We start from the raw sequence: 12502 nt of genomic DNA, 5'->3' as shown, positions 1-12502 counted from the left end.
AAATATACCTTTATTTCAAAAGTCTTCATTTTGTTTAGATCGTTGTACAATGAAGCAAAACCATCTTGAGATGCTATTCCCAATTGAGGGGCACTCCTGTAATAATAACACCACCTCTAATTACAACTCCTGTAATAATTTCTCTCACCCATTCCCCACTCCCCCTGCTTCTCCAAACATATAACTAAGAGCTAGCTGCATCTCCAGGTCCTATAGGATAACCTCTGTATCACGATTCAACGTAGTCATCCTCCTCACTTCTGCAGAAATACTTTGTAAAAGTAAGTGAAAGCATTCATTTTTCTTAACCAAAAGCTCTCATTTATTATAACATGGGTGAAGGAGAGTGGAAGCTTATGAGGTTTGTTCTGATTTACACCTGTCATAAAACTGCCTCTTAAGAAACTGCTTAGAAAAAAACCTTAGCTTAGTAGCTAAGCTGCACTGGAAGAGTACTTGTGATACAAAGTACAACCTCCAATTACACTCTTCATCTTCCTATGAAAAGAGATGAAGTTTCTATTTAACATAAGAAAGACAGGTAATTGCACTCTGTAGAAATGTATGACTACATGTACTAAAATGCCATTAAAAATCAGGTTGTTCACTGAAACACACCAAGGAACAGAGGATCAAAAAGTAATATGCAGATTGAATAGCAAGAGAATGATTTCTGTTACCCACAAAATTGCTGATTATGTTTCATATACAATATATATCAGGAATTTCCCCAAATTATATATATTATTCTTTGAAATGCGAGGAAGCATCTTTCATAATGTACATGTATAGTACTTACTGTAGGTGAATATTAAACTGCAGTAACTATAAAATGATTATATCCATTATTCTTGCAAGAAGAAAAACTAGAATGAGAAACTTAAAGATGGATTAGAATAAGAAAATCAGTCAGAGAGAAATAAAAGCTATATAAACAAATTACAGTCAATTTTGAGACTTCCTCAATACATAACTAACTCATGAAAAGCATTATATATGCACATACTTATATGTGTTTATCTCTCTTTCTCTCTCTCTCTCTCTCTCTCTCTTAAAATGATACATCTGTCAAAAGAAAATAAGGGATTTCCAAAAGCAAACTGTATCATGCCCTAGTAGAAAGTAATATAAATTATCACAAGTAAAAATGAAAGACAGAATCTTAGAAGGAAATTTGGAAAGTGAACAATAAAAAAATACAAAAAAGGAAAGCTATGAGGAATTCAGAGAGTTATCAAGAAGTAATGGAAAATAATTACATCCTAGAATTCTGACAAAGGCTTAAAAAGCCTTGAAAGGCTTAAAAGCTTTCTGACAGAAGGCTTAAAATCTTTATTGTAAATGCCCTGAAAAAAAAAAAAAATCTCTGTGCTTGGTCACACCTCTATGGATCCTTATATTCACAAAAAACCTTCAACACAATTTTATCCTCTGAAAACATATTTATTTTCTTTTGGGAAAAATTGACCGTTTGCAATAATTTTACTAGGAACAATTAATAGCACAATGGTAGAATATACAAGGTTTGAACACCTCATTTAATTCTTTAGGTGGCTCTGAAAATCCCACACGAAGTATAAAATTATGTAACACAGCCTTTATTGTGGCCCGTGACACTCAGCCCATTTAGAATTTATATCAGCTGTCAGGCTTGACTTAGTCACTTCAACTAAAGTTAGAACTGAAGATAATTTGGCCTATAATTAAATTACAAACCTGAACTTTATAATAATGTAGTATGCAATGTATCCTAAATAGTGCCACAAATCACATCTCCAATATCCTCATAAAGATCTATTTGATGAACTGCATAATGGACTTCTTTACTGATTTTTTCCCATCTAGGCAGTATCTTGAAGGAGGTATATTAAATTTTCTCAGCTGAATGAGAGGCTAGCTTAAGATATTTTGTGAGAAATTATTAGCAACATGTAATCCACAATAAATTGATGGAGCAAACTACTTTCCTACTTCTTATATCTTCATCTTTTACAGGGTGACTTTGAAAGCTTCAAGATGGAGGATGGTGCTATTCAGACCACAGCTACTTCTGAAAGTCCTTAACTTAAATTCTAACTAGAAAAGAGATAAAAAAAAAATACATTGCAGGTAAAATTTTGTTTGATATTTTGAAAAGGTATGACTGATACAAAATCAATAACAGGATCATGACATGCACTGTCCTCAGGGATGCTTTTCTTTCCTGTACACGCTTGAGTAAAGACATCTATACGACTATACCTTCAGGATCTGCTAAAACCATTTCCTTTGTTGTTTTCTTCAGTAATAAAAAAAAAAAATGTATAGAAATTTTTTAGACATAACCCCAGTGAAAAATTCATTTCAGCTTGAGTCATTTAATTATATGTTTTTAAATGCCTGGAAATTACTGCCATGCAAAACTGAAAAAAAGCCCTGATGTCATTTATGTTTCTCTAAAACCCAAGTATTTTTTATAACTGTTACAAGATACATATTGCATTGGCACTTAACACTGATATTATTGTGCAACGTGACTGTCCAAGACACCTAGTAGTAAAGAATCAAGATCAAAGTCAAGAAGATTCTGGTTTCCAAAAGTATTTCTCTTCAAAGCAGAAATGAATTGCAAAAAATACGACCATAATACTTTTCTGAAGACTCTAGTTCAGAGATTTTTAAGAAACGAGAAATGTATGTGCCAAGAGGTCTGACTAGTTCAACTTTACCAACTCTGTGATCCAAATGGTACAAAGCTGCTTGTCTTTACAGACAAGCCATTAAACATACCAGGCAAGACTGCATTTTCTTTAACTATCTGTCCTGTCATAAGTCCCTACCTACTTCCTGCACAGAGTTTTAGTTATTGATTTTCATTTTTCCTAGTCCATGCCACAAACAGAGAGCAGAGGCAACATATTCTACTATAGTGACACTGACTAAATGACAATCAAAGTGATGTTTGAAAAGCCAAAATAATTCTGTTTGTCTTACAGGAAAAAAAAAAATATAGCAAATTTTCTTCCATAAGACTTTATTACTTGAAAGGAGTATGAATTTTCTCATAACTATAAAATAGATTTGTTTATTTATTGGTATGATAAACTTGCCGACAGGTTCCTTAATAAAGTTAATAGTGTAGACTAGATGAATGATTTGAGGTTTTATCAACCCATTATTGTAATAATGAAATAATATGTTTTGTGAGCCACCCATGCTGTGAAAATTAAGTAACATCTTATCCATACATTACATTTAATGATATTACATTGCAATACATTTAAATTATTAATGACCACTGTTGCAATACAAAAATACAACTGTTAAAGATTTCCTTAGATAAAACAACATCATTTGCCTCCATAAGACATTAAGACAGGCCATGTTTTTCCAATGTAATTTTTACTGGCATTGTGAGTTACACTATCTTGGTGTAACTCCTGTATTAACTGTTTGAATATGATGTTGGGAAAGGTGTAAGATATGTATTCAACTCGTATAACTTACAAATAGCTATGCAAGTTTGAGGGAATTGGGTTAGAATGGTCTGTTTGGTGCTTCTCATAGGAGAAAGAAGCCATTTTCCTGAAAAGACGTGTTAATTTTTAATGTGTTAATGTTAATTTTTTACCTATAAAAATTATTTTTCTTGTTAGCATACTTAAACAGTATTAGTATTAAACTTGTATCCTTGCCTTATAAAAACAACAACAGTGCTGACAAAATCCTTCATAACTTTTGTTATGGTTTAAGAGGATGAACCTAACAAAAGGACAGTTAATTGACTGTTTTATCTTTTTCTTACAGGGAAGAATCAGGTGTCTCCAAATGAAATATGGAGAACTGCCTAAATTCAGCCAAAAGCCAACTTTCAAACACTTTGCACTGGAATTTATTTGAAAAACTGTGTCCCTGGAACAATGAACATTAGGAGGCCATTTTTGTTTTTAAGACTTGAGTCACAGTATATTAAAAAAAAAACAACAGATGGAACAGAATGTTAAGAGCCTAAATAAATCCATCAGTCTAAAGGACTAGTTTTGCAAATATTCATGGTTAGCTTTACGCACTTACTGTCTCAGACTTTTATAACTGAAAATTTCTCATTCCAGAACAAAAATAATGCAAAATGACCAAGCTATTTGCATTCCCTGGACAATATGCATGTTAAGTACAATATCTGCACAATTTTAGTATTACTGATGCATTTCCTTCTCACAATTTTTTCCTCAGTCATGAATTATCTTGGCCAGCTAAACTGTTGCAAGAGTGTATTTGTTCTGTGGAGCACCTAACAAGCACAAGAGGGGTAGTATAAAATAATAATTGATCAAAAGTACTAACATTTACTTTTGGCTTAGTAAAACTGTCTGATAAATTATTCCCTTTAGTGTTTCTCTATTATTGCAACACAGTACCTTGAAAGTGATATATTGGCACAAGCCATTGTGTTCTACCACAGTGCAATTAGGAGGCCCATTTAAACAGCTTTATCATACGCACACATAGGCTGATTAATTTTCTAATCAAATGTTCCAGGAAATCATTAACCATGACATTAAACAGTGTTCTGCTAATTATACTCTCCACAAAGAATTCCAATATAAATTTACAAAACATCTATAGAAAGCTGCCAAAGGATGAACAGTTTAATGTATACAAATAATTACAGCATCTACCTCTGCATAGGGCCAGAGCTCCCTTGTGCTAAAACCCAGCCTTGCAAAGGTCCAGTTGGGGGCTGAATTCTGTTATTTCACCACAGCTCTGTGCACTGGCAGACATTACATTTTTGTACGTCACTGCCTGTGTAAGTCATGCTGAAGGAATGAGATTTTTTTATTTTTTTTAAGTAATTGCATTGGAATAAGAGCCCCTTGGATTATGTGGAAAAAGCGAACGCAGTTGTTGAGGGAGTATTTTATTTTCGGTGCATTCAAGGCAACAGATAAAGATCAAAATAATATGGAAACATGAACGTCTTTCTCACTGAATGACAGAAGAGAAACAAAACTACTTCCAGTTTAGCAAATACTCTAGAGATATGAATGCTGAGTGTTAGCCTTCCTTTTCTTAATGACACCTGACACTGAGATTTGGAAAAAGAATTTTCCCTACATAAGCCTCTGGTTTGCATCATTATTCTAACTACTCTTAATTTAAAATAAAGATAAATTGTATGTAGTGATCAGAATTCAATTGTTTGCAAAACATACGCAATTTGCTAGTTTATAGCATAATGAAATCTCTATTTATGTATTTCTCTTTAAACCACAGAGTCTTGGAGGTTTTTCAGTGATGGAAAACAACAAGTTGAATTAAACAAATACAGAATGTTGCTACACATGTTTTTTTTTTTTGGCCACAGCAGCACAGCCTGTGACCATCATAAAACAAAAATCTGGCTTGAGGAGAACGATGGAAACACTGCCATTGTTTTGGATAGTGACTATGTCTCTTCTGTGTTATTTTGCTTTCTGAATCCAATACCACCAAGATGGTATAAAAGTAATATTAGAAATATTATTTATATGTTTATATATATATATATATATATATTTCTATATCTGGCAGGAGATGGTAGTGAGATGGATGTTGATCTTTTCTACACTTTGCCTGCAGTGAGAGGATCAGAGGAAATGGCCTTAAGCTGTGACAGGGGAGATCTGGATTAGATATTAGAAATAATTTCCCCCGTTTGGGTGGTCAGGCACAGGAATAGGTTGCGCAGGGAGGTGGTGAAGTCACCATCCCGGGAGGTGTTTAAGAGGCGTTTGGATCTAGTGCTGGGTGTTTTAGGGGTTACAGTGGCAGTGTCGGGGGCACGTTTGGACTAGACGATCTTAAAGGTCTCTTCCAACCTTGATGATTCTATGATTCCATGTAATAATGCATGTTTACCTACAAAAACCAGCTCTCTAATTATATAAGAAGGTTATATAGAAATAGGAGAATCACTTTTCACCTGTCAAACAGCGGCTCGAGGTACGGAACTGGAATTTTTAAAAAAACCCAGAAGTTGAAAACTGGCATCCTAGGCCAACAGGGCAGGGAGCCGCCTCGCGTTCAGATCCCGCAAAACAAAAGGCAGAATGTGAGAGGTAAGGAAATAAATCCTTCCTTCCAGGGTTATGTGTGTGAAAGTGCACCTTAACGCCTTAGACGGAGGCGGCCGCTCGTTAAAGCCGGGGGATTTTCCCCATTTGTCGCCAGCACAGTCACAGAGCTGAGGAAGGAGCACTCCCACCCCGCTCCCGGTGCGATTCCCGGCACTCGCAGTCCGGGATCCCGCGGGGCGCGATCGCTCCGGGGCGGGCGGTGCCCAGAACTCCCGGCTCGCGCCGCGATCCGCCGGTCCGCCGGGGGCTGGCACGAGCGCAGCCAACCGGGAGGCGCCGCTCCCGCTCCGGCTCCGAGGATTGGCCGTGCCGGGGATGCCGGAGGCGGTGCCGGCGGTGGCGGGAAGGTTCGGACGGCGGGACATTCCCGGGTTGCGCCAGCCGCGGCCGTTGGGAGCGCGCGCCCCCATCCCTGCCCCTGCGCCGGCCGGGCGTGCCGGGATTAGGGGCTGCTCCTCGCTAAATCCCTTTAGCGCTGAGCCGCCCTCCTCCCCCCGCTGCGCCCTGCCTGGCCGAACCCAGCTAAGCCGCGCTAATCGCAGGCGGCCAGCTCGGCCGGGGCCGCCGGGCCTGGGCCCGATCGCGGGGCAGCGCTCCCCCAGCACCCCCGGCATCCGTGTCCCCTGCTCGCCCGGGCGCGGCCATGGAGCCGCCGCGGCCGCGTTACTGCGCCCCGTCCGAGCCGCCGGGTCGCGGCGGGCGGGAGAACAAGGGGCTCCGAAGAAAGGGCCCGCCGGGCACCGGGAGCGCCGGCGGCCCCGAGGAGGCGGCGGACGGCAGGAAGCCCAAATTCGTAAGTACGAGCCGTCCCGAGCCGCCCCTGGCGCCGCGGAGGTGTAGGGCCCGCCGACCGCTCGGCCCGGCCCTGCGGGGCCTCTCCCTGCCCGGCCTGTGCCGCGGCCCGGCAGTGCGGTGACACCGCCACCCCGGCGTGGTCACTGCCCGGAGCCCCCTAGAAACCGGCGGGGGCGGGTGGGAGTGTATATGGAAATATGGAAATACGGAATCTTTGACTTGAAGGGACATAAGGAAAGCTCTCCTGCCTAGCCCTCCTTGTACAAGCTTTTGGCCAGCACATCAAGAAACTTTGAAACTCGAAATGACTAATTATTTGTCTGCAAGATGATGTGTCTGCAAGATGTGTTCTACCCAAAGAGTACCCAGAATTAACCAGTTTTTTGTTTGGTCGTTATGAAATTCCCAAGTATGAGGGCTGGGACAAACATATATTCTACAAGCCTTGTATCCACGGGATCAAATAGGTTGGAAAAGACCTCAAGATGATCAAGTACAACCCGTGACTGAACGCCACTATGTCTAGTAGGCCGTGAGTGCCACATCCAGTCTTAAACAACTGCAGGGATGGTGACTCCAGCACCTCCCTGGGCAGCCCATTCCAATGTCTAATCACCCTTTCTGTGAAGAAATTCCTCCTAATGGCCAACCTAAACCTCCCCTGGTGCAGCTTGAGACTATATCTTCCTGTCCTGTCGCTAGTTGCTGGGGAGAAGGGGCCAAGCCCCACCTGGTTACAGCCTCCTTTCAGGTAGTTGTGTCTAGTTGTACCCAGCAGTATCCACCACAAGCAGAGCAGCTGCATCCCATGCTCATATTTAGGTGATGCACGTTAATCTTTGTTCAGCTGTCTCTGAGCTTACCTGCTCTTAGCTGTATTTGTGACGTGCTTATAAAAGAGACACTATAATGCTTAGCATATATTACATTCTTGATTCTAAGGTGTATTTGTGTAATATTCAGTACTTGAGTGTCTAGCACTTGTGCACAGATTCGAAAAAGTTACCCAATAAGCGATATCAAACTATAGCTGACCAAACCTGTTCTGGAAGGTCACAACTTGCTCCTGCCATTTCATAGTGTGGCTGCAGAGATTGTTGTCTGAACCATGTCACTGTCCCTTTCTCTGCGTGTTAGAATAGGCTTATATGAAACTGACCAATGCTGTTTGCTTGTCTTTTAAATGGCTGTGTTTCTACAGGGTGCACATACATTTTAGTTGTGCAGGTGCCATGGCTGGATGTGCTTTAGCATTTGATCTGTGAGGAAAAAACTTACATGGTCTGCCCACTCTAAAATGCTGGGTAGTGTTACTGATATATGACGTGAAGGTTGGATTATTGCTCTGCTGAGTAGGAGACATGAATTTGTCTGTGTTTGAGACTGACAAGAGCACTGAGTCGAGAGGTTTTACTTATTAACGATACTTTAACTGCCAAGGTCTTATGCAAATAAGATACTGCAATAATTTTCATTTTTTCCCCCCCAATTATGTTTTTAAAACATAAGTAGGCTGCTGCCATCATGTTCAGTTTTGCTAACCATGTGTTAAAATGGCAATACAATTATACAGAGTATAACCCTGCCGGATATGTTATAAAAGCCAGTGAGAGTTTTTGCTTAGCTAAAGTACGACTGTCTTTTTAGTGAGAGAAGGCCTTCTCTTTGGTGCAGATGAGCTTGTTTGATGTATGCCTAGGCTTCCCAGGCTATGCAAGTGTCATTTTGAGAATGTGCCGATGTGGGCATCAGTTCTTTGAGGTCGTACTACTGATTTTTGGTGCAGCTACAGAAAACTAAGGGTGTTGAATTTGGTTTCTGACTTAGCTTTGTAGGGCATACGTTCCTCATGTAGGTAGGTGTGGGATTTTCCAGTATTTTATTTTATTTTGGCCTGTCCCTGTTTCCCTTGCCCAGTTTCTGAAACTCTTTAGACAGGGCTAAGTGAGAATGTCCTTAATTCATGAGAATGCTTTGTCAAACTGCAAGTTTCAGAAGCATTTAGCCTTAGACAGTAGTCTTGCTTCTCATTTTTAAATAATCTCTTAAAGATTTTGTCCTTAGGTGTTGATAGGAGAGTGATGAATTACAATTCTTCTAACCTGGATTGTGTTCCAGGTATGCTATTAACTCACTGGGTGACCTTAAGAAGAGTCAGAGTTTAATGTTTCTTGAACAGAGTTTAGGATTTTGTCTCTGCCTTCACGTAAACTGTTAAACGAAATAGTTTCCAAATGTGAGCTGTGGAATTTAGTGGTCAGTAAAAAGCAGCAGGCTGCTCCATGTCACAAAACTAAGTCATATTATATGACTAAGGAGCCGCTGGAGCTATGAACTGTAGTCTCTAATCTCTGGCTTGTCCTGGCTAATAATTTCTGGGGGAAATTATTAGTATTAATAATTAGTACCAGTATTATCTGGTAGAGGTAGAATTATTTTAATAGCTGGACACATCAATCAGCTTCTTTGATCAGGGTGATTCACTTGAAGGGTACTATGGGATAAACTTTTCATTCTATCATTTCATAAATTTCTGCCCTGAAATATTGTGCAACAGAATATTTATCGTTCAGCTATTAAATCTAAGATTGGTAAACTCTGCTTCCTGTCCACCTCCTGTTGTTTTACAAGACTGGTTTGTTTGGTTTTTTTTTGAGAGAGAGAGATTGTATATCTCCCTTCTTGCTCCCCCCAAAAATTGGGAAGGGTGGATTGAGTGCATCCTCAATAAGTGTGTAGACGAAACCAAGTTGGGTGGGAGTGTCTGAGGGTAGGAAAGCTCTGCAGAGGGATCTACAGAGTCTGGATTGGTGGACTGAGGTCAACTGTAAGAGGTTTGATAAGGCCAGGTGCCGGGTCCTGTACTTGATAGTTTGTGGTTGGACTTGACATTCTTAGAAGTATTTTCTGTTTTTATCAGAGAATATTCTGAGTTGAAAGGGACCCACAAGGATCATTGAGTCCAGCTCTTAAGTGAACGACCTGTATGGGGAGTGAACCCACCACCTTGGTGTTATTAGCACCCTGCTCTAGCCAACTGAGCTAATGGATGTTAACCTGTTCGCATCTAACTCACCTCTCACCCCTTTAGGCTCTCTGTAATCTAGTCTTAGATTTGGGCTGTGGCCTTTTCTGTGTTTGGGATATTTACAGTGCCATACCTCACATTACCTCAACTTTATTTCTGATCTGCTGTACATTTGTCAAAGTAAATTGGCTGTTAGATTTATTGACCTCAATTAATTCAGATTGTGCAAGTGTAATTTTCCTCAGTGCACAAGGCTTGAAAATAAGTTCCAGGTTGAACCCTTCCAGTCAATGCAACATATTGATCTGTCATAGCAGATATGCTAACTCGAAAAATAATTTGATTCCCTGACAAACCTTAAGGTGAAATTGGATTGCTGGTTGACAAAGGTGACATCATTAACATCTATCTCCTTTTTTTTTTCCTTCTAAAGAAAATCCCGTTTAGCTGAGGAAAATAGTGATTTTTAAAACTCACTGCGTTCAAGGGGTGGTGGGGCGAGAAAGAGGCTTTGTTATCAACACTATAACTGTTAGTTTAACCAAATGAGGCCTTGAAGGACTGCCTTTCTGAATAAACTAGATTCTCAGAACAATTGAATGGGTTTTAAACCTCAGTTTTCTCAGTTCTTCTGCAGAATAATTTTAATTTTTTTTTTGAGCAACGATCATTAATTTTAAAGCACATATCAACATGGCTTTGTTCAGCAGGTCCAATGTTTAGAAGAGTGGGGCTCATAAAAGGGTAAAAGGTGTTCTACGATACTGTGGTACTTCAGCTTACTGGAACCTCTTATCCTTGTGGTTTAGGACCTTGTAAAAAGAGGAAATCTACTGAAGGATGTCAGATATTATACCTGTTCTCTATGTATACATTAACTACGCAAGAAACTTTTGAAATCTGCTGGGGGAGAGTGGGTCAAAAAGCAATTGCTTGCCACTTCCTCTCCTTGATCCCTGTCCCCTTAGAAATGTTTGGAAATCATTACAGTGAGTACTAGATTATGTGACTTCCAACTGGTCTTTACTGAGATTACATCTTGTAGACACTAGTCCTCCAAAGATCAACTTCAATTTCTAGCTGAAGTTATTTCTATTAATTTCAGTTACCATTACCCTGTCTTCAGTGACTTTCAGGTTATGTTTTTGAGTAAGTTCTTTATGAAATTTATGAGTCAAGAAGGGTTTCTTGTTTACTCCAATCTGTTAAAAATAGACAAATTAACACTTGCATTTAACAGTCTATAAATCAAAGAAAGATGTAGTTAAGAGGAGAAGCACTTCCATTTCTCTGGCATAGAGAAGAAAGGTAAGACCGATCTGTGTCAATATCTGTAATTACGAAGTGACTGAATTATTGCTGCAGTTATGCTGCAGTGTAAGACCTTGAATCTAAATTAGTCTTTTAAAGAAATGATTGCTGAACAGATGTTACCTAAAACACTTTATCGCAGCTTTGTAAACTGTAAATTCCTCATGCTGTTATTTTTGTTGGCATGAATTAACGCTGTGGGTTATGATATTAAATTTTAGTGCTCTGCTCTAGCACTTTGTTATATGATGTTACCTGTAAGCACCAATATTGAGTTTAACTCATCAATGTCTAAAGAATATCACTGTGTAGAAACTGTCATGTTAAGATAGCTTTGCCCTGATTACTTTTCAGACTGCTTTCCAAGCAAGGGTGAGTGTGTGATAAAGCCATTTAACTAAATGCTGAAGTAGTATATTGGAAATTAAAAGCAAGAAATGCTGTGCAGTTTGTAAATTGAGCTTACAGACTAAGGTAGCAAAATTACTGAGGGAATATTGTGACAAAGGAGATCCTAAAGTAATAGCGTTCACTGTAGTCATCCAATTAACACTTCTCTAAGTCTACAGGTTTCCTTGCAATCCTTGCTTTGGTCGTCTGCTTGTGTTTCTACTGGAGAATCCTTTGGGAAAGAAACAGCTAGTGTTGAATCTTTTTTGTTGATAAAATTAATGGCAGTGGGTTCTTCCTCACTTTCTAATTTAGAAAGGTACAATAAGATTTTTTATTGTGAATATACATGAAACCTAATAGTATTTGGCTTCCTTGCCCTAGCTGTGTGTAATTTGCATCACACTTGGCTTCATTGTATATGAACTTTTCAAGGGATACAGTACTCGTTGCTTTGTTGCTGTGCTTGTGTTGTGAAACTCAGATGTTATATCCTATTGTGCCTTTCAACTTCTGTTTAAGGCTCTCGCTATCCTTGGTTTTGAGATCAGGCCTTTTGACAGTTGATCAAAATCACTGTACTGCACGCTGCATGTGTGTGTATATTCTCTGCCTTATGACATCGATTATTTGACAGTATGCTTGAGCGACATCATCTCCAATAAGGGGTAATTCCATGTAATTCCATGCTTGCTTTCTTAAAAAATGGTACATCTACATCATCATCTACATACTGCTTTTTAATTGGACTTAGCTTTAACTGAACTTCTTCTCCTCAGCTGCAAAACAAAATGACCTCTTCCTCCATGTCCCGGACTAGAAACTAAGTTATGTCAGAGAGTATAATTTTAAATTGTTAGTTATTTACAAATGTGTTTGT

At 39.4% G+C, this 12502-nt stretch overlaps 1 protein-coding gene across 2 annotated transcripts in view; it reads left to right on the top strand.

Moving 5' to 3' along the window:
- The first annotated feature begins 6593 nt into the window (after nt 1-6593).
- The window catches only part of DIAPH3 (diaphanous related formin 3), a 212636-nt gene continuing 206727 nt past the window's right edge, over nt 6594-12502 (top strand). The window contains exon 1 of one of the 2 annotated variants that reach the window (XM_027892890.1): nt 6594-6891. In XM_027892890.1, the coding sequence (XP_027748691.1) occupies nt 6742-6891 (150 nt within the window). In that variant the 5' untranslated portion in view covers nt 6594-6741. The remainder of the gene's footprint in view (nt 6892-12502) is intronic. The other variant, XM_027892891.1, reaches the window with a different exon arrangement.

The sequence above is a fragment of the Empidonax traillii genome, unplaced genomic scaffold (assembly GCF_003031625.1).
Source record: "Empidonax traillii isolate 1590-97213 ecotype Southwest subspecies unplaced genomic scaffold, ASM303162v1 scaffold373:size1354568, whole genome shotgun sequence".
Taxonomy (NCBI): Eukaryota; Metazoa; Chordata; class Aves; order Passeriformes; family Tyrannidae; genus Empidonax; species Empidonax traillii.
The sequence above is the reverse complement of the archived record's forward strand: the minus strand, read 5'-3'. Positions and strand labels throughout refer to the sequence as shown.